The sequence below is a fragment of the Pongo pygmaeus genome, chromosome 6 (assembly GCF_028885625.2).
Source record: "Pongo pygmaeus isolate AG05252 chromosome 6, NHGRI_mPonPyg2-v2.0_pri, whole genome shotgun sequence".
Lineage (NCBI taxonomy): Eukaryota > Metazoa > Chordata > Mammalia > Primates > Hominidae > Pongo > Pongo pygmaeus.
This window is the reverse complement of record NC_072379.2, coordinates 56521795-56544447: the sequence shown is the minus strand read 5'-3', so window position 1 is coordinate 56544447 and position 22653 is coordinate 56521795. Positions and strand designations below refer to the sequence as shown.

The 22653-nt window shown below is 39.6% G+C and overlaps 1 protein-coding gene across 3 annotated transcripts in view; it reads left to right on the top strand.

Annotated features, from left to right (window-relative positions):
• PLEKHA8 (pleckstrin homology domain containing A8) overlaps positions 1-15024 on the top strand; it is a 61475-nt gene extending 46451 nt beyond the window's left edge. For 2 of the 3 annotated variants that reach the window (XM_054494655.2, XM_063667419.1), the window contains exons 13-14: positions 4482-4543; positions 8965-15024. In XM_054494655.2, coding sequence (XP_054350630.1) covers positions 4482-4543; positions 8965-9162 — 260 coding nt within the window. In that variant the 3' untranslated portion in view covers positions 9163-15024. Of the gene's footprint in view, positions 1-4481; positions 4544-5690; positions 5804-8964 lie in introns of all 3 variants that reach the window. The other variant, XM_063667418.1, reaches the window with a different exon arrangement.
• The last annotated feature ends 7629 nt before the right edge of the window (positions 15025-22653 follow it).

Genomic DNA, 22653 nt, shown 5'->3' with positions numbered 1-22653 from the left:
AGTAAATGAATGAGAGCTGTGCTGTTTCCATAACCAGGTGCCAATTCTTTCAGAAAACGATTGGACAAGGCATATTTTTCATTTTTATTACATTGTTTACAGAGTAAACACCAGTTTTTTTGACAGAATGGTGTGATGCAACAAGAGTGTCCCCAGGTCTCATTGCTTTTAACTTTGTGACCTTGGGAAAGTCACTACCTTTCTGGGTCTTCCATGTCTTCATTTCTAAAAGGAAAAGAATTAGGCAAGGTGATTGTCAAGGCTTCCTACTTAGAAATTTTGACTCAGTTTCTGGGGAACTGACACATCTCAAAGAACTGGGAGAAGGGTATCATTTATGTCTTTCAGAGGCCAAAAATACTCCCAGATTATAGAACATGCATGATGATAATGAATGGGCATTACAGTGAAGATTAATGTATTTCATTATCTAATCTTCTCTAGGTAACCAAAATAGGTCAGGCTTAGACTTCATCTTATTTTAATGCCATCAGTCTCACATGGCAGGGATATTTGCAGCCTAGAAGTCAGCTAAGGACTTTCGGAAGTCTTTTTTTTTTTTTTTTAATGACTTTTATTTCATTTGTTGGTTTTAAATTGCAGCAGTGATCTCAGTCAAGACCCAGCCCAAATTCTTTTGACACACCTTCTCCCATTAGATCATCTGGCCCACATTTTGCCAGGTGGAACTTTCCTCTGGCAAGGTATAAGCATAACAAGGAACAGCTTCTTTGTCTACTAGGGCCAAGTGGGCAGACAGATATGCTGCTGTACAAACACTATCCCATCCTTAAGCCAGACTCCCCATGCTGTTTGGACTCACGGCACCTTTGTCTTCCTTGTCTTTTTGCTGTCTTTTAGAAGAGGGCATGGAAAAGAGTTTCTAGGCTTTTTGGAACGGTTAACTTGAATGGCAATGTATACAAAAGGTATAAGGTCTCTGAGGTTGGCATAGCACCGAATCCAGAGCTTTTTTTTTTTTTTTTTGAGACAGAGTCTATGTCGCCCTGGCTGCCGGACTGCAGTGGCGTGATCTCAGCTCACTGCAACCTCCGCCTCCTGGGTTCAAGCAGTTCTCTGCCTCAGTCTCCCGAGTAGCTGGGATTACAGGCACCCACCACCATACCTGGCTAATTGTTATATTTTTAGTAGAGATGGGGTTTCACCATCTTGTCCAGTCTGGTCTTGAACTCCCAACCTTGTGATCCACCCGCCTTGGCCTCCCAAAGTGCTGGGATTATAGGCGTGAGCCACCGTGCCTGGCCCAGAGCTCTTTTAAACAAGCAGTCTGTCTAGCCAGGTGGGCCTTGGAGCTGGAGGCTCAGGCACCAGGATAGCTGTTATTTGCTACAGACTGTAAAGAAGTGTGAATTTCAACTTGTTACTTCCCTACCACAATTCTGAATCAGAATTATCATGACTTTGCTGACAGAAGAAGGTAATATTCTCTGTACAGGGGAAAAAAACTAAGAATATTTTTCCAGAATACCCACTGTGGTTATCTCTGGGAGACAGGATTATAGGTTTCTTTAGTTCTCTCCTTTTAAAATATTTTCCTTATTTTCAACAACGGGCATCAATCGTGAAACCCAAAAAAAGCAATAAATATTATATTTTTCAAAACTTCCACTATGCCTCAGGCGGCAGATCAGAATCTTTGACATGATGGATAAAGGTCCTCACAATTTGGCCCAACCCAGTTTGCAAGCCCTGGTGTTCTTCAGAGCCAATGAATTTTGCTCACCATCGCCCAGCATGCCATGACCTCTCACAACGCTGTGATGCTCGCTGTGTCTGCCGCACCATCTACCACTCTGCTCTCTACCCTACCCAGCCTTCAGGATTCCTTCTGAGAATTCTTTGTGTCCACACGCGTCCCCCCCAACCCAGGCTGGATTAGTTTCTCCCTTCTTACTGTTCCTGTAGCACTGCATACAGGTATCTACTGTAGCAGTTATTGACTTATACAATAATGATTGTTAAATGACTGGCTCTTCTATAAACCATCAACTTCTTGAGGACAGGGAATTGACTGAATTTAAATCACCTAAAGATACTACTGTGTGGTAGACTTGCCCTGAATTCTTGTTGAATAGAGCAGGTGTTCATGGTAGATATCCACCAGCAGATTTTAATGGTATTTCTTTATTTATAATGGCATTTAATGCCCTGCATGAAATACCAACACAAGAAAGAAAGGATTCGCAGTATCTTACCTTGGTAACAACCTCAGGATGTTTTCCATGGACCTGTGCACCCTCTTGCCAGCCCAGATGGCTGCTCAAATGGTTGAAAATTTGGTTGTCTTGCTGGTTTTTATCAGAGGCTGTACCTAGTATTCTCTGCCCATCTGTACTATACGCTTTGTGAATGAGCAACCCCTTTCTTCACATTTCTCAGGATATCCTCACTAAGGTCTTGTATGCCATCTGAAATTTCCCTGATGCCATGTCTTCTTACAGAGAATCACCTACGTTTTGTTTGGTTTACATTGAAGACATATGTCTTTGATCATGCCCTAGTTTACTCAGACTGTTCTCCTAAGAAAAAAGTTTAATTTTGGGTTCTCCTTTAGGCTCTAAGAGTCTTCTTCATACTTGAATGTATTAATTATCACTTATTGCTTCTGCTTTAGCTTTAACACACTGGATACTGGCATTCCAACATATTCCTAAGCTTTAGAGAGCCAAAGGAATCTGTTGTTATATTTCACATGTACAGTCTTTTATATAAAATATATTGCAATATGTATTGAGTATGTATTTTATATAACATATAATTGCATTTTGTGAAAATTTGAATATGTAAAATTGAAGTAGTAGGATATACTAAAAGTATTAATAAAGCCTCACTCCAGTTTTAAAATAAAGTTGACTAGAATGACATAATTTCAGAGCTGGAAGGCTTGAGTCGATTGTAAACTGTGTTGAAGCTGTAGCCACATGGCAGTGCCATTTTGGCCAGTAAAATGCAAATAAATACCTGACTTCCCTTGGCAATGTCTTGTGAACCACGTTGCTTTTCACTGCATAGGAACTTGTACTTGTGGTTTTAGTGTCTGTTTATCTATTATTTTAACATCTCTTGTTAGAATTGAAAATATTTTTGTAGCCTTCGAATGTCACACTAAGCATTCATGAAATGGTGGTGGTACTTGTGCTGGTGGTGAAACTAGCACATGAAAATAAATATGCTTGGAATAGAATTTAGATATGGAGAAACATGAAGAAGGTCAAATAGCCCCCATGGTACACTGTGCTGTTAATTTAGAAATGAGTGCTCTGTTGCTACTGGAGATGATGCTTAGGAAATAAAGTGGAACACTGAAATAAAAATGCACCATGGTGATGCAGATCTTTGCCTCCTGAGAATGCATTTAATCCTGTGGAGAAATCAGTTTTGAATTTTGCATATATTGAATTATTCAAATTTCAGGAACGCATCCTTTGCATAAAATGCATCCATCTGGTTCTTGGGATTTTTTTCATAATTAAAATTATGATATGCCAGTTTCAAAATCTCCTTTTAAAATACATTGGGACAAAAATTATAGATTAAAGTATGAAACATGAATGACTTTTAGTAATATAGTTCTCACCAATTACTTTAGCTTAATAACTTCAAGCCATTCTTTCCATAAATATTTTCGAAGGTTTCTAGCTTAAATACTGTATATACAGGTCATAGGGTCATTTAGGACAAACATTTGGCATCCCAGAATAGAATGTTAAAATTGGAAAGAATCTTAGAGATCATTTTACAAAGGAGGAAACAGATGGTTAGAGAGGGCAGCTAAGGGACTGGCTCACGGTCACAAAACATTTCAAAGTATTTCTAACTGTATTGTCTCGGTTTTTCAATATCTTTTCCTCCCTCTTTGTTTCTTTATATGTATTGACCTTTTCCCACCATAATAATAAGCTGAAGTTCAGGTATATTGATTGACCCAGAGTAAGAGTGGTAGTATCTGTGTTTCTTTAAAAAAAAAAAAAAAAAATCTCCATGTGAGCTTTTTTACTGCTTTAGATTTTTTGGGTCCAAAATCTTGTAATTAGATTTTTTTCATAATTTCCAAATACCAATAGTATTGTGCTACTATGCATTATACAAATATGGCCAAGAACGGTGGCGCACACCTGTAGTCCCATTGCTTTAGGAGGGCAAGGTGGGAGGATCACCTGAGCCCAGGAGTTCCAGAACAGCCTGGGCAACATAGCGAGACCTCATCTCTACAAAAAATTAAAAATAATTAGCTGGGCATGGTCATCCACACCTGTAGTCCTAGCTACTCGAGGAGCTGAGGCAGGAGGATCACTTGAGCACAGGAGTTCAAGGCTGCAACTATTATCACACCACTATACTCTAGCCTAGGTGACAGAGCAAGACCCTGTCTCTTTAAAACAAAAAAAAAAGTACATTATACAAATAGCACATCAAATTCTGATGAAAGTGTTCCTCATGGAGTTTTTCTTCTTTTCAAGATAACGCATATGGTAAAACATTGCGGCAACACCATGGCTGGGTAGTTCGAGGGGTTTTTGCGGTAAGTGATCCTTCTTGTCTCCTATTATTAACTGTATGGGGTGTGCCAGTGGCTAGGGCTAGAAATCTCTTCTTACCCAGTTATTTATCTAGTCATGATTGTCGGAAACAAGGTAGTGTGTGTGTGTATGTGTGTATGTGTGGTGTTTTTGTTTGCTTTGTTTTTGAGGATAAGAACAAAATGTTATTTATTTAATTTACGTTTATAGGCCTTTGGTGTGTGGAAATGTCAGCAGTAAAAAGTGTCTAGAATAGCAAAGACTGTTAAAGAAATATGAATAAAAGAGTTGATGCTTTACCCTAGCCAATTCTAATTACTCTAGCCAATTCCAATGACCTTGTGAAGATTTGCCTCATAAGTGGTTGCCTTTCTGATAAGGTAGTAAAAAGCTTAAGTATCCTAGCAGAAGTAGGTAGGAAGCAGTGATCCTAAATACTTATCATTGAAGGGAAATGATGCTTTCAGGTAATGAAGTCAACCTAATAGCTCCCTCTGCTGCCCATTGTATTCATTCCTTTTAATTCTTAGGTCTTAGTTGATTTTTTTTTCACTAATTGAATTTTGTCTTTGAATATTAACTGTATTGGGTGTGCCAGTGGCTAGGGCTAGAAATCTCTTCTTAGCCAGTTATTTTCATTGTGAAGGTGTTTTGTATTCATGTGTTTTGGCTCTGATTACCCACCGCCCTCTTCTTCCCAGCATGTTTAACTAGGAAGAACACAAACCTGAGACTCTTAGTCTGCTGGGGAAGTCACTTAGCCTGCTTTATAAAATAGCAGGAGTAGATGGCTCCTTTATGTCAGCAATACACTCTGTGATTCTTCCCATCCAGGAAAAGGTCAGTCTTAGTCAAATCTAGTCATGAAAAGGCAGTCTCATGCAGTTGTGTGTCAGGAAACCTCATAGAATGTACTCACATTCTTTGGAAGGTTGGGGAATAAAGTAGCCTTGCAGATGGTATCTTTTACTGATATAAAGGATGCATCATTTGCCTAAAGAAAGGACCATTTGGGTCGTGCTTTATTAGGGAGGCCGGTAAAGTGGGAAGAATGTACAGTACAAGAAATCAGATTCTAGTGAAAATTAAATATTTTTTGAAAGCATGGAGATTAAAGCTCCATATCCCATTCACTGTTCACTGGGATAGGTGCTGGACCAAATGAAGCTACAGACTGCTCACCCTTACCTTCAATACACCTTGAATAATCATAATTGCTACCATGTAGCTATTGGACACTTGTGTACCAGGCACTCTAACAGGTACTTTCATATTCTTTATCTTAATTATCAGGATTAACTCCCACTATTTTACAAATTCAGAACAATTAATTCCAGTCCCCAAGTACCAGCGTGAGGCTATGTCAGAGCCCAGGTCTAAACTCAGATCTGTTATCTCCAAGGTGCTAGTGCTTACCTCCATTAGAGCTCTCTGCAGTGAAAACACAATCACTGAGAGGCCTCTACTGAGTTCTTAGGCAGTGGATGCTCACTGTGTTCATTGATCTCCCTGAATGAATATTGTGATTATTGTGATTGCTAGCTTGTGCCTGACACTTGAGTTGCCCCAAAACAAGTGTAGGGGGAAGGGTTCAGTATAGAATGCAAAATTTAATCCTAAAATATTGATGATCCCAGAGATACTGTCAATAAGAGTGCAGCTATAGTAGAAAACTTATCAGCATAAATCTTTTTTTCCTTTACCCTGTACTTTAATGGATGCAAAGCATAAGTCTTTAAGAGGACTTTTTAACTTTATTATACTAATGTAGACTCATAAAAAATTTTAGAAATATGGTAGAAAGGGAAGAAATTAAAACTGTCCATATTTTCCTTTTTTAACATTTTTGTATTTTACCGTCTTAGCTTTTTAATTTACATATTCTTTTAAATATTGATCTATTTTATATACTTAAACATAATATAGATGTTTATACATGCATATAGTATATGTGTATAATTATCTTTATTTTGTATACTTACTCTGTATATGTATATACATTTTTTTCTACCTTTAGCTTGTATAATTTTATATTCCCCCAACTGAATAGAATCTATCATTATTATTTTTAAATGCCATAAAAGAGTCTTTGAAAAGAACACTATTTTTAGTGACTGTATAATATTTTCCTAGTATGGAGATATCATAATTTATTTGCTTCTTAAGCTGCTTCTAAGTTTAGAATAAAACAGGTTAGAAATAAAACAGCATCTGTTTATATGCATTTTTGAATAAAATTCTTATTTCTTCAAAATAAATTCCTAGAAGTAGAACTGCTATGTCGAATACTAAGAACTGCAACCACAGTTTACAGTTTTGAGCACTTAACATGCACTAGATGTTGTTTTAAGTGCTTGACATACATAAATTTCTAAGTCTCGTAATCCTGAGATAGATTCAATTATTTTCCCTGCTTATAGACAGAGAAACCTGAGACACAAAGTGATGAGATAATATACCCAAGGTTGTAGAGTAAAAACATCTTGAAGGCTTTAAATATTATTGCCAATAAAGGTGCTGGTTTTTAAGAAAATAGACTATGTAATGTATTTGGCAACAGCCTTATCAATAGAGGAGTTAATTCTGTAGCTAGATTGGCCTTTTCACCCTGTTACTCTCCAAGTCATGCCTACTTTGGAAGTTTTATAAGTTTTCTAACATGCTAACTTGCAGAGCCAAATTCATGTTAACTAATCTCAGTTGCTGAGGGAAACATTATTTACATCCAAGGAATTTGACTTATCAGCCAAATAGTGACCTTTTAATCTTTCAGCAGTTATACTCTACTGAGCTGATAGCCATTTCAGGCAAGGTGGCTGCCTCCATCTTGGTCACTAACTAGCCTTCATTTGACCTTTTTGGTTTCCTCTTCAACCAGACTAGACAGTTGAACTCTACTACTGGTTCTCCCCTTTTTTTTCTAGAGTGCTGATGGCTGAGTGTAGAATTCTAGGTTAATAAACATTTTCCCTCCAAATTTTGAAGGCATTCCTCTATTGTCCTCCAGCTTCCACTGTTACTATTCTGAAATCCTATTCTATTATATATAATCTGTTCCTTGTCCCTTTCGAGATGTTTTAGATTGTTTATCCCCACGTTCTGAAATTTCATGATGTGCCCTTTTGGTCTTTATCATTCATTATGCTGAGCACTTGATTAGGTCTTTAAATCTGGAGACTCCTATCCTCCAGTTCTGGGAGATTTTCTTTTGTTATGTTTTTGGATAACTGCCTTCTCTTCGTTTTCAGTTTTCCCACTCCCTTGTACTTTGACCATTATCTAAGTATTTATCATGTGCCAGGCAGTGGGCTAAACACTTCCTACAGATCCCATTAATCCTTAAAATAAGGAAAGTGGTGTTAGTCTTCTATAAATAAGGAAACTGAGACTCTAGGAAGTTACACACTTTGCATAAATTCCTCAAACTGGTATGTGAAAGATCTGAGATTCAAGTCCAGGTCTGCTTCATCTAAGTCTGTGCTTTAGCCACTGCATGATAATGCCAGTCACTCTCTTATTGCAAAAATGGGGAGGTCTGATTCTCAAAGACTTTCAAAGTATAAGGAAGATCAGGAAAGCAACTGTGGAATGATAATTCAAGATTCTTCAAAAAGCCTCTGCTGAGATCTAGTGAACGCCAGAAAACAGATTTTAGCAAGCTTAGGGAATATTGGCCCGCAAAGGAAGAGAGGGATAAGATGCCTAGGAAATCTGTTAGGGAAGTGGCATAGTATGGTGGTGTGGTTGAAAAACACAGAGATGATCCAAGTTTAGATCCTAGCCCTGACACTCATTAGCTGTATGACGTTTATATATAAAATAGAGATACAAACTGTACAGGGTTCTTATAAAGATCAACTAGAATAAACTATGTTAAAGCATCAGCGCACAAGCAAACAACAAATGTTAGCTCCCTTCCTTTCTAGAAAGCATTCAAGAGCGCAAAGGAAAGATTATTCATATGGGGGAAAAATAGAAGATACGCAAAGAAATATATAGAGATGAGATACAAATAAGAGAATGAGATGCCCTGGAAGACAGGCCATGTGGGAATAAAGACCATGATGGCAACATGCATATAGATTCTGAGGATTTGAGGGTAATAGTCTGGATCACACTGTGGATCAGAAGGGAGCTTTTCTCGGACTCTGTCTCTCAGCATTCCCTGATGTGATAGCATTATTTATCCTTAAGGTGGCCCAAGTACATACTTGTTTCTTCTAGCCTTAAAGTTATTTGAATTGGCCCTTGAAACATAATTTTAGAGAAGCCACAAATTAGAAGGGTAGTCATATTTCTTTACTCTTGCTCTTCTCAGCTGTTTGTATGTGTGAAAGTGTGTGTGTGTGCATGTGCACATGCATAAAAATAAGTGTGTGAGAGACAGACTTGATGCAGATTCTCATGGGTTATTCTTTTGCAGTTAGCTTTAAGGGCAGCTCCATCCTATGAAGATTTTGTGGCCGCGTTAACCATAAAGGAAGGTGACCACCAGAAAGAAGCTTTCAGTACTGGGATGCAGAGGGACCTCAGCCTTTACCTCCCTGCCATGGAGAAGCAGCTGGCCATACTGGACACTTTGTACGAGGTCCACGGGCTGGAATCTGATGAGGTGGTATGATGGCTGCTGGGCAGCACCTCCTAACTTCAGGGAATAAGTGCTAAAGTGTTTTGTTGCCCTACTTAATTTCCAGCAACAGCCTCAACCCTCTCCAACCCCTTCACTTGGGGGGATGGACAGGAGGAGGCAAAATCCAGTGCTTTTATAATATTTAAAATGCATATGTGTTTTGTTTAAAGATCAAGGTGCTATATATTTCAGTTCAGCAGGCCTACTGGAAACCAAATGATAAGCTGCTGTAGACTTGAACAGCAAGTTATAAGAGCAGATTTAACAAACAAATTTGCTGTTATTGTGTATTGTATTGTTTTTATATTTTAGTCTAATGGGCCACCCAAACCCAAGCTGAAAATCAGCAAATTCCATATTAAGTACCATAATTCATAGCCAGTGTTTCAGCCAACTTAGACTAGACATTTGGAGGTAGTATAAGCTGCTTTGTTGAAGCTGTGTAGAGTTTGCTGTTCCTAGATGTTCTTCAGTGGACCGTCTTCACTGCAACTCTGTCAGTGATAAGGGCCTGTGTAGTAAAGATGTTCAGGGCATTCACATGACCATGCAATTGTGGGAGGCGAAGAAGACGTGGACAGGAGTCCCATCCTTGCTGACAGGCATGAGACCGTTGCTCTGAGAAGATTAATGGTGTGCCCTAGCCCCAAGTTGGAGGGGAGAATATGAGAGAGGTGGGACAGGTCATTTGAGATGACACCTCCCAACTGCCTACCATTTACCAGCATGTTCCCCATGCATTATCTCAATTGGACATCACAAGGAATGATACCCAAAGGGATTATTACCCCACTTCAAAAGCAAGGTTTAGAAGTTGAGGGATCTGTTCACAGTCACATAGTTTTTGAGCAGAGGAGCCAGATAATTTCCAAGTGTGACCTGGACTGCCTCTACATCAAAGTCATACGGAGTGCTTGTTCAAACAGCAGATTCCCAGGCCTTATTTTGGCCTGAAGAACCAGAGTCTAGGTGGTGGGACATAGGAATCTGCATTTCGATAAACTTTACACGTGATTCTTCAGCACACAGTATTGAAAAGCAACTAGATTATATTCTAGTTTACAAAATTACCAGTTCTTCAAGAACTAAATGATATGTCCTTTTTTTTTTTTTTTTTTTTTTCAAAGAGGAAGAGGCCGCCATTTAAATAAAATAGCTAAATGGAGAGTGAGAAGTGGAGCAAGTTTACTCAGCAGCATTCTTAATTGAGCCAGCATTGACACCCAGCCGGTAGGCCTTTGCATTGCATTCAGGGGCCATGACTCTGAATCTGCTTACCAATCAATCTCGGTTTAATCACCAAAAGTGCAGAGCAGGCAAAATGTAGCTGTTTATCAATCTCAAAAGCTTTGGGACGGTGTCAGAGTTGAAAGATGAGACTTAAGAAAACAGTTTCTTAAACTTCTTAAAACTTAAGAAACATTGTTTCATAAAACAATGTTGAGTGGGCATTCTTCTGCACAGTGTGATGCTCCATCCCTGGCCCTAGTCTCAGTAGACCATGCTGCCTCGAGTGTGCGTCGGAGAGAAGCCATGGGTACCTTCCCCATTAGAGGCTACTTCTAGTAACAGGAAGGGAAGTTCCAGCATGAGGTAGTTATCCAGGGTACAAGGTCCTTTGAGGGGCTTGGTTGAGTTGAGAGCATCATCTCTAGATGATGCTGTTCCTGCTGCAGATCTCTAGGATGGAGAGAATTCTCTCTTTAGTCAGAGAAGTTTATGTAGGGAGGGGTATTGGTTTTGCCTTTGTGTGTCTTTAAACAAATGAACATTTATTTAGCTCAGATTAATTAGGTATTTTGCCCACATAAAGACTTCTGGAAAATACTTAAACTTGAAAAATCAGCATCACATGTTTTAAAGCTAGGGAGAAAGAAGGGGGGTATTAAAATGATGTTGATTATTTTGTATTTTGCCAAGGTGTGTGTGTGTTATTTCCCTCCCACTGTCATGAGCAGTGAGCATAGATCTTCTCTGATTAGTATGAATATGATGGCAGGACTCGGGGATAGTCCCTGCCCTTGACATAGCCCCTAAAATGGAAAAAGAAAAAGCAGCCAGTTTTTGCTTGTACTTTGAATGAAGACGTTTTAAGCATTGTACCATTTAGAGGGGATCATACCAGGTGGTTGTTAGAATTGTGCAGTGTGATCATTCTAAACAGCTGCTGGTGCTCCCTGTCACCTCAGGTGAACTCTGTGGTCTCTTGGAGAGGTAGCACTCTGAAAATACCTCAGGTTTGCCACCGCAGCTCTGAATACACACAAAAGGAAAGCTGCTCAGCATGGCCATTTTGCATTTGTATAGGTTAGTGCCTAGATGTACACAACTCATTTTGCTGTGAATGAGGGGCTTAATATTATCTGAGATCATTGAGAACCCAGATGAGACAGAATAGCTTGAATAAGTTACATTTTCCAATTACCCTTTTTCCACATCTGTAGAAAGAGGGTAATATTTTTTAATAGGTATTTTCCCCACTGGAGCATATTACGTTTGCCTAAGATGTATAAAAGTTTGTTTAAGATGTATAAAAGTTTGCTTAAGGAACTGAGGATCCTTAAATAAAAATATTAGAAATTAGAAATTGAACCTAATACTAAACAGTAAATTCAGCTTAACCTGAACCTTGGCATAGTCAGAGCTTCCTCCTACATCTAGAGTATTTGCTCTCTTTTAGTTAAAGTCATAATTTGCGCTGATGTGTAATCACTTTCCAAGAAGGGGGCAATGAGAAAAGATATTTAAAGCTTTCTCTCCGTAGCCCTCCAAGACTTCTGGGACAACTAAATTTACTTTCACCATTACTGTGAGAGGAGGTGAGAAAACTCTAGTATTTTGTTGGCAGAGTAATCACCTTGTTCTCATTGCTCAAAGCATTTTTAGGATTATTTTTCTAGTGTAACCTTTAGAGAGAACCGGAAGAAAAAGGAAATTGGTCTACTAGGTATTGTAGACACAAATAAGTAACATTAGGCCAACCCCTTATGAGACATTTCCACACAATTTCATCGTGCCTGTACTTCTCCCTATGGTAAAAGCCAGTGTTTACACTTTGTAGGGATCAGGGTGTATTTGTTGAATTAAACAAAATATTTTCAATGATGGCAAGTCTCTTGACTTTTGAAAGCAAGTCAGATTCCTTATAGCTAATGTCGGTGAAAAATGTTAAATTGGAGAGATCCCTTTTGGGAGTGAAACCAAATTGTAACTATGAGGAGAAGATGGTCTTCTCATTGGCTCTTGATGTAGCTCTGAAGGGAATTCCAGAAGAGGAGCTCTCACAGAATGTTGAGCCTGTGGGCCCAAGACATTGACTTTGAAGGGTAGTTCTCATTAGGATGTATAAGTGGTGGCTTGAGGCACCTTCTTACCATTTTTTGCATGTTATTCTGATTATTAAACTTCCCCCAATGTCATATTCCATGATGAGGGATTTCTGAACTCCACAGTCCAGCGTTGTTGCTTTTCTCTCTTCTTTGCTACTGAAAAGTGCCAGCAGTACCGCCATCAGCCCACCAAATCTACCCCCACTTATGTTTGTTCTGCCCCATTTCTCAGCAGCTTCTAGCGCATATGTAGAGCATCTGGCACCAACTTAGCCCAGGGCTGGGTGCCCGATCAGTGGGGATTCTGTTCCCCCACCCCCAGACTGCAAGAGCTTCTTAAGAAGGAGCCCATATTCCCATTTGTAGCTGGAAAGCGGGTGAATGACATGACATGGGGCACCTAGGAAAGATGATTATTAGAGGAGTGCAGCTGGAAAAATTTGCACTCTTCTCATTTTGGTTATTACTTTCCAAATATATTAACAAAAAGTTGATGCTTTTAACTTTATATTTTCAGAAAAGTGTTTTTAATTAAAAATATGTGATAGGGACCAAATAAGTAAAGTACATTTTTCTCCACTAAATTTGAAGTGAGGGAAAGAGGAGCTGAAGTAAGAGATTTTTTTTTTAAGGGAACTTAATCTGATTGTGAAAATCATACATATGGAGAAATATCAGATAAGGCAATAGAGTCAGAGGGTCATGAGCAATAGACAATGATGCGAGGCATTTGGGGAACTTTCTGGAGGAAAATTAAGTTTTTTTCCTAGCAAACTACCATGTCCTACAAGAACTTGGTTATATAATGGTGCATCTCTGAATCACTGATTAAAACCAGTTGCTTCTGATTTTAGTCACAGGTTTTACAACTATTCAGCTCTCCCTCATGTTTCATTTCTTTTTTTAAGATAATCTATCAACTTTTTTTAAATTTTAAAATTTTTAGATGTAGAATTTATAAGTGAAATATATTTTCAGCCATTGTTCTGTTAGCTGAGCTGATGTGTTTGGTCTTAGAGGGCCTGACTTCAGATACTCTTTGTGATCTTGTAAGGTCTCTACACAAACTTCATTATGTATGGTAAATTTGTATTCTTATGAATTGTATATAGAATGCTTTCGTTAGAAGTACGTTCTACTTCTGTATGTCCCTTTGTAATCCGCAGTTGCTTACTCAGGGGTTTCATAGTCATTTCATAAAAAATAATTCACTAGCTGTCTAATGGTATTTTAAGACTATTTATCTGTATTACAAGGTCATTAGGAGTTCTTTCAACAGTTCCGTAAATATACTGTTTACTAGACCTTCCCTGTAAATGTTCCCAATTCCCATCCTGTCTCACAGTCAATAGTCCTGTGTACAGTGACCATTTGCATGATTTCTCATTGCACTGCTGCATTCAGGCACTCCAGGGCATGATTAAACAGTCATTAACAGTGCCTCTCTGGTACAGTTGATGCATGCATTGATCTTTCTCCTCTGCTGTTTTTATATAGCCTTTAATTAAAAGGAAAAAAATATCACTACTCTGCAATGCAAAAGTCTTCAAAATTCTTTATTTCCCGTATTAATCACTTCTGTTCCAGAGTGAACAAATGTTTTCAGCTAAGCTATGTGAGAATGTAAGAATAATATCCTGCTTGTTCTAAATAGTTCATATATTTAAAGTGTGGTCAGTATTTCCTCCCTATACCTTACAAACAGAAACCACCCTGGGATGGTTGATACCCCTTACAAAGTCGATCTTACCCACACAGACTCCTTTGTATGCGTGTCTGTTTATAGGTGTATATGGAGTCAGTGTTGATAGGAAGGATGCTCTAGAAGTACTTCTGTTGTTTCCTAGAAGGCTATGAGCCAGTTCCATGGCATGTTTAATGTATAATTCCCATGTATCATGAGAATTTCACTAGAATGTCATTAAACAGCCCAACTACCTCATGTGAAATTGGCTGTGGACAATCTGTGTCAGATGAGAAATGTGTTCAGATAAATTTAATCTGGTTAATAGATTTAACAAATTAATGTCTACATAAAGAAGAAACATGATAGACCAGATGCCAAAGGCTAAAATGTACGTAGATTTTCTTGGATTAATTTTTAAGTCACTGTTTAATTCCATGCCTAGTATTCTTATGAATGTTTGTGGTTTCATAGATTTATGCACTTTGAATATCTGTCACGTGCAGTATTAATGTTACCTGTTCTTGTCTCTCAGCATTTTGAATGAGCATCATAATCAGAGTAGAAAGCAAGTTAAACTATAAAAATGTCAAGTGGCTTGTTAACTTCTTAATTTAATGGACCTTTACTTAGAATATAATATGTTGGAGCCTCTTGGGACCAACCGATGAGCGACAGTTTCATGTTTAGATTTGTATTGTTTCTCTGTCCAAGTCCTTATTCTCTATCTTGTGGGGAGGGGTGACAGGGGAGGGTTTTACTTTTTTTGCAAAAATGTTTGAAAATACCTGTCAGATTTTATATTCGTTAGTTGTAATAAACTTATTTTTAAAGTATTAAGTTCTTAAAGATTTTTGTGTGGTTTTCTTCCTAATTGAATACGTCAATAAAAAGTCTCATTTATGGAACACACATGACTTGCTGGGCATCAACCTAAGCCGTTTACAAATATAAGCACATTTCATCCTCCTAATAACTCCATAGGGCAGGTACTGTTGTTATCCTCAGGTTACAGCTGGGAAAACTGAGGCATATATTGGGGAAGCCCCTTGCCTAAGATCCCATAGCTAGGAGGAATAGAGCCAGGCTACAAACCTAGGCAACCAAACTCCAAAATCTTTTTTTTTTTCTTTTTTTTTTTTTTTTTTTTTTGAAACAGTCTTGCTCTGTTGCCCAGGCTGGAGTGTAATGGCACAATCTCAGCTCACTGTGACCTCCACTTCCTGGGTTCAAGGGATTCTCATGCCTCAGCCTCCTGAGTAGCTGGGATTACAGGCGTGTGCTCCCATGTCTGACTTTTAATTTTAGTAGAGATGGGGTTTCACCATGTTGCCCAGGCTGGTCTCGAACTTCTGGCCTCAAGTGATCCGCCCACCTCAGCCTCTCAAAGTGTTGGGATTACAACTTGAGCCACTGTGCCCAGCCCCAAGCTCCAAAATTTTTATGCAACTGTTTAAAACCTAAACAAAAGATCATTTTGAAGCATCAGACAGCTTCTGGAATGGCCTTGCCCTGGGTGTTTTAAGCATTCGAGAAAGGCTCGCTCCTTTCAGAGTAGCTATGTTCTTTGGCTTGGTTTAATTCTGTTTTCAGAGACACTAGATGCAGAACAATTAGTAGATTAATTTGCTAAGCCTAATGTTTCAATGGCTGTGTGCTTAATTAGATGACATCAGTAGCAGACACTTTTTTGCCTAAATCACTTGATGTCAAAGTAGTGTTGAACCTGTCACGTTTTGCCTCTCATACACTTGTTTGTCCATATTAGGATTCCTACAGATATGTATGACTGGCATTGGAGAACTGTCCTGTCCACCCGCTTCTCAGGGAATCTTCCCACTATTGCCCACTTGAGCCCTCTCCAGCCACCTCTTTGAACACAACAGCAGAGTCCTTTAGAATTGAGAGTGGGAGGGATTGAAAGAAGAGAGAAACAGGAGTGTTGAGTGGTTAGGTGCTTGAGCAAAAGGGTCAAGTAGAGTTGGGGCTGGGGTGGCTATGTTGCGCCACGTGCAAGAGAAGGAAGAAGAAGAAGCTGGTGGAGAGGAAGGATGGTGTAGGCACACTGAGAAGCACTGATGCAGAATCATGTAGTAGCCAGGGACACCAGCAAAGTTTCCTTGAAGGCTGGCCTCTCTTTCCTAGTTCCAGCTGTCTGGAGGCCCTTGTTCCTTGCCCTAAAGTTCCTCTTCTTGAGAAACCTGTACCTTTACAATACACTGCCTTGACCTTTTTACTTGCACTAATTTTAATGGGCCACTATCCCTTCAAACAATCACTGTGACGAGCTCATCTGTCATTGTTCCACACTGAATATAGGCAAATCTTAAAGCAAAACCCAAATGAGATATGTTGAGGAATCACCACCACCATCTGCCTCACTGGGTAAGAAAGGAAGTGCCTTTCAGACCTGAAGTCAGTCTGTATGGGCTTTGCTTATTCTAAGTTGTGAGCAGTACCCCACTGAACCCCAGGATCTTTCTCATAATGGCTTCTTATAAATCTTACACAGCCGCTGGAGCAGGCTGTGTAAGGACCAGCTATCTACCTCTGGCCTCTCTGTGCCTAGTGGAGGAGTGTGCTCAGATGGGAGGTATATGAAGGAAGTTCATTTCTGTTCTTCAGCTGTACCCTTTGGGGCGCTTGGACTGCTGTCCTGAGGATGAACAGAGCTGGTTTCAGAAAAAGAATGTGTTTGGATGTCTGTCCCAACTTCCAGTGGGTAGAGGAGTACAGCTGCCTTGTGGTCATGAGGGTCCAGCAAAGGAGAACAGAGTGTGGCTGTGCATGCCACTTGGTATTACTCCAGAATCTGCAGGTACTGGTGCATTTTCTGTTCTAACATCACTCTACGATAACCTGGACACACCTGGAAGATCTGTGCTCATCTGTGCTGCAGTAGAGAAACCGAAAGAGCAAGAAGGAATAGAATGACCCTAGAGTTGATATTTTTTTTTTTTCTTTCACTCTTGTTGGTAGGTTAGAAGAGCTGCTCTTTTATGATATGAGCACATGTCCTGTGTGTGTCCACATGGATTGACACACACATCCTGCCACTGTCGTTATTATTGTCATCCTCTCCAGAGGCACGAAATGGAGATAACCACCTTAGGAGCAGTGTGGTTCAGATTGATGGAGAATTGATGAACGATGATGGTCTGACATCAGCACTGAGGACACAGATCATGTTTGGGATGATTTGCTGTATGAACGCATTGTCCTCAGAGAACAAAGTTGTCGCATCTTTGCTGACACTTGTGTATGGCCAGTTTCAGGACCTTTTGCTTTGGCTTGAGAGTCCAGCTTGTTGGAAAGGTTTTTAGATATTGTGAAGTCAAATTCTGCTTCAGAGTCTTTTATGAGATCACCTTAGACAGTGAATTCCCTCATCCTGCCCTTCCCCTGATCATTGTGCTTCAGTGACCAACCCTCTTCCCCAGAGTTCTGTGGTCACTGGGGGAGATGTGATGATTCTCCACCTTGTTCCTAATTTAGACCTGGCTCTCTGCTCTCCTCCCTGCAGATAACCCTTTAATTATACTTCAGGCACAGGTCACTCATCTAGGCTGTGGTCTCAGAGCTCCAATCCAGACCCACCTGCCTCCTGACCATCCCTTAGAGAACCTACCTTCACCTGAAACCCCAAAGCCAAACTTGGTTGCACCTACAGCTTTTCCATCCAAGTCAGTTGAGTCACCATTGTTCTAGTCTCTCAGGCAAAAAATTCGGACACTCTGAACTCTTTTCTCACTTCCTCACTATACCTGCTGTGTCAGCAAGGCCTGCCTCAGCCTCCATACTCCCAGTGCTGTGCACAGCTATAGCTTGATCTCTGGATTCTCTGCTCTTCAACCTGTCATGGCCTTCCAAACCTGAAAATGCTCCCTGTGACTCTATACCAGGCTTTAAGTCCCTTCACAAACTTGGAATGCCCTTTTCTCATCCTTATTCCTGGAAGCCCCTCAAAATCTTCCCAGACTAAATACATCTCTGCTATGGATTTTACCTCTAAACATCCCCTGCATTTCTAAATGATACTTTATGAATTACAACTTAGGGATGGGAAGTGTGACTCCAAGGTAACTGGACTAATTCTTTGGTGTTAGGTTCTGGTTATTGGTGTAGCCACCTCTCTCATTAAATCATGAACTTTACCTTCCTGTCAATGTGCCCCGCACCTGACAGTGCCTTCCTTGTCCGTGGTGGAATTCCAAAACTGTCTTAGGAGTTGGGCGTCACCACCAATGTGCTTTGTGATTCTTCCAGATGTGTTAGTTCTGTTAGCCAGCTAGATAAAAATATTTTTGAAGCAAAACCATACACTTCTATTCCCTCCTGCTTCCTTGGCTGCTCAAGAAATACTTTTTGAGTGACTGACCACTCAGAGTATAAATAATTTATGTGTTTTTTATATTTTGTCTTTGTTAATGCACATGCAAAATGTTTGTATTTTATAGGTGCTTATATATATCAAATTATGAACGATTAGAATGCAAGGTCCAGCTCATGGTTCTCACCCTGTTTGTGCATTAGAATCACTGGAAGGACTCAAAAAACAAGCAAATAAACAATATATATATATACCACTTATATCTGGGCATCTCCCAGACCACTAAAATCAGGCTTAGGAATGTGGCCTGTCACTGATGTTAAAATCTCCCCAGTGATTCTAATTTGCAGCCCAGAGTGAGAACCCCCAGAGCTACTGTTTTAGTCCTTTAAAATTGTACTGTGGGATCTTTTAGGATAAATATGGCCAGATCACAGACCCTTCATCCCCTAAAGCTGAACATAAAGAACAACCAGAATAAATAAAAATTCAAAAAGTAAAACTCAGTTAAAAAAATTCACTAGCACCCAGGCAATGGAAGGAGCCCAACCTTGTTTTTGTGTCTTAAACTTCAAAAGATGATAGTCAAACAAAAAGACCAGATTTTTCTGGTAAGAAAGAAGAGCTCCTAATCCCACCTGCTAGAGGGGATTGGCAAGATGCAGAACACTCATTGAAATTTCGGATTTTGGAAAGAAGTTAATTGGTGAATGAGGCAGGATGAGTATCTTTATCTCTTCCTTCTTTTGAGTGGGGGTGTTGTAGGGTGGGGTGGGGGGGGTTGTGGGATGGAGTTTGCTGGGGAGAGATGGGTGAAACAGAGGACTGGAACTAGCTCATCCCTGAATTAAGAGACAAACCCACATTCCAAAGGCTGTGTCCTCTGTACATACAGTAGATATGTCTCCTCTCCATTCAGAATTCACTCTGGTGCAGGACTTAATGCAAGTATCAGAAGACAGAGCAGAGTCCAGTCCTCCAGTAAAAGCCTCTATACACAGCTCCTTGCTCCTCCATACAGACACAAAGACACGGACAGGCTGGGCTCATATTTGGCTGGTACACACTAATGTGGATGTGCTGGTTATTAAAATATCAAAACACTTCCACACCACGATGGAAAGAATCACTTATCCAAGTGTCTCATGCTGTTCTGGCCACCCCAGCCCCTCTCACAAGAAGCCCCCCCAACTCCAGACCACCCCACAGACCAGCAACTACAGGAGTAACATGTGGCCCAGAGCTATGACCAACCTCTGTTCTGTCTGCTCAATGTCTGTGACATGTTGATGCTTAAATATTTTCAATGTCATCCATTGGGAAAGTACATAGAACACAAGACTATAGGGGAAGCGAAATAGATGCCAAACAAGATGGGAAATATGTCAAGGAGAATACACCGACACTGTATGAAAGCAAATACCTGGTCTGAACAGAGCTGCTCACCTTAAACATGAGCAAATGTAAGGAAGATGGCCTGGCAACTGTGTGAGTATGCTACAGCCAGAAAGGGGATGGGGTGGAGTGGGAAACAGGTGAAACCAATATGGAAAAAAAGCTAGTCCAAGAAACAAAAGTTCCCACAGGTGTGTTGTGCTCTCAGCGAACTTAGAAAACGTGAACTCAATAAAACAAGCACCCAGGAGCTGGTGAAACAACAGAATGAGATAAAAAGGCAGATGGCAGAGATAGGAAAACTCCCTAAAATAATATAGAACAAATAAATGTATTCGAAATAGCAAAAAACATGGTTGAAAATGGAATTGATAACAGAAGAAAAGGCTCGAAATGATGCAGTGAATGAAGAATTTTAAAAACAGGGATTCAGGTAATTCCTGAAAGGATAAATGTAGGAGTATCGAGATATTCTGACGTAAGAATAATTGGTGACCAAAAATAAAAAGGAACTAAAAAAGTATCTGGAGATAAAATACAGAAGATTTTTCCTGAATTGAAGGAAGGAATCTTTAGATTAAAAGAGTGCACTATGTTGTAGGAAATCCAACAGAAAACACTTGACACCAAAACATACCCTGATGAAGATCCTGAACTTCAAGAATGAAGAAAGAATTCCTCACCATTCAGGCAGAAAAAGCAAGTCACCAAGGGACCTCAAACTTCTTTCCACAAGATTCTGTGACTGGAAACAATGGAGGAGTATTTCCAAAGTTCTGAGTAGGAAAAAAGAATGACTCAAATGTATTATTGCCAACCAAATCGTCAAATCTAATGTCAAGTTCTCTTAAGCAGGTAAGAACTCAGAACATAACACCCGAGTGCCCTTCTTAAGGAAACCATTTGATAGGAAAGATGAACCAAATAACTCAATGATGGATGAGCTGGTAGAAAAAAAACGGTGGTGAACCAAGGTCAAACTGGAAATTATAGTCACAGTATAGATATAGATTATAAATATTACAAACCCTAAGATAGCTAATAAATTGGGAATGGGAGAAGGGAAGATATAAGAGCACTAGTGCCCTCTTATTTTCATAGCAGAGACTTGATACTGTCTAAACTTTTTTCAAAAACACAATTTCTTAAATTTTTTGGTAATCTTTTAAATAAACATTTCTAAAAAGAAATACGTATTCAGTTCACTTTAGTTTCTTGTCTTAAATATGAGCCAATTAGCTGAATGCTATTTATTTAAAAATAAATGTGATAAATAAATTAAATATGATTTTACGTTTACAAAAATTCCTCAGCCAGGCATGGTGGCTCACACCTGTAATCCCAGTGCTTTGGGAGGCCGAGGCAGGAGGATCGCTTGAGCCCAGGAGTTTGAGACCAGCCTGGGCAACAGAGCAAGACCCCTTCTCTACAAAAAAATCTTTAAAAATTAGCCAGGCATGATGGTGCATGCCTGCAGTTCCAACTACTCAGGAGAGTGAGGTGGGAAGATCACTTGAGCCCAAGAGTTCAAGGCTGCAGGCCACTGCCCTCCAGCCCGGGCAATACAGCAAGACCTTATCTCTAAATATATATTTCCTCTATCTCTCTATCTTTGTAGAGACAAATAAAGAATTATATTCACCTAAAGTGGATTACGATTATTTTTAAGTGGGTATTGATTTTATTTTACTCTTTTTTTTTTGGTACTTTACTATATTGTTTGACTTTTGTTTGATGCCTGTGATATCTTTTTATTTTTTAATGGAGGATGGGAGGTGTTATTCTAAAAACAAGGTTAAAAATCATTGTAGAGTGTGGTGGACCTCTGGCAGGTGCTGCTCCTTATAGTGACATTTGCTTCATAACTCCTATCAAGGTTCTTTAAAATTTCTAGCTTTATCTCACCACACTTTTTTTTCGCTGCTAATTTTTCTCATAAGCTGCTATTCCTTTACCAATATGAAGCTATTGCTCATCCAAATATTCCATTTTATACAACTCATTAAGTATTGGGACATTCTTTTGGGGCTAAAGGGAAAGACTGAATGCCAGTATGATACCTAGGGACTTGCCCAGTACATCTGAAATAAATGGAAAATTAGGAGAAAAAGCCATTTGGAGTGGTTGACAGTCGTCTTACAAGAAGCCAGAAAGACTCTTAGCAACATGGGGATTTTGCACATGAATTGGCTGCAGTTCACCGAAGGAGCTGAAAGATTTCTTTCTTTGTGCTTCTGTGAGTTTGGAAATGAAATGTCAATCCTTTCTCTGCCCGAGTGAAATTGCTGGGCCATAGAGCATTAGTTCAGCATTAGCTTATGCTGATCAAACCCAGCCATCCAGAGATGGCAGATGAGAGAATGGAGCAGTAAACTTTATTCTACATGTGTTTGTTTTAAGGACCATTCAGCCTTATGTTCATAGAAGCCCATGGAAGCCCATATTCTCTTGTGGCATGTGTGTGAGCAGCTAAGGACCCTCTCTCTGTGTGTTACACAAGACTTTTATAAAATTCCAAATCCTTAACTTGATTAGTATGAAAAGATAATCACAGGATTGTGGAGCTGGAAAACTCCTTCGTTCATAGTGGGAGTCATAGTAACTATTGCAAAAGATTCTTATAAGGATCAAGTCGGGAATTGTGCACAGTGTCTAGCACCGGGCAAGAGCTACAAAAACGGTGGTGGTAATAATAGTTGTTATTGTTTGAAAGGGAAGTATGGCTCCATCATGCCTGGAGTTTA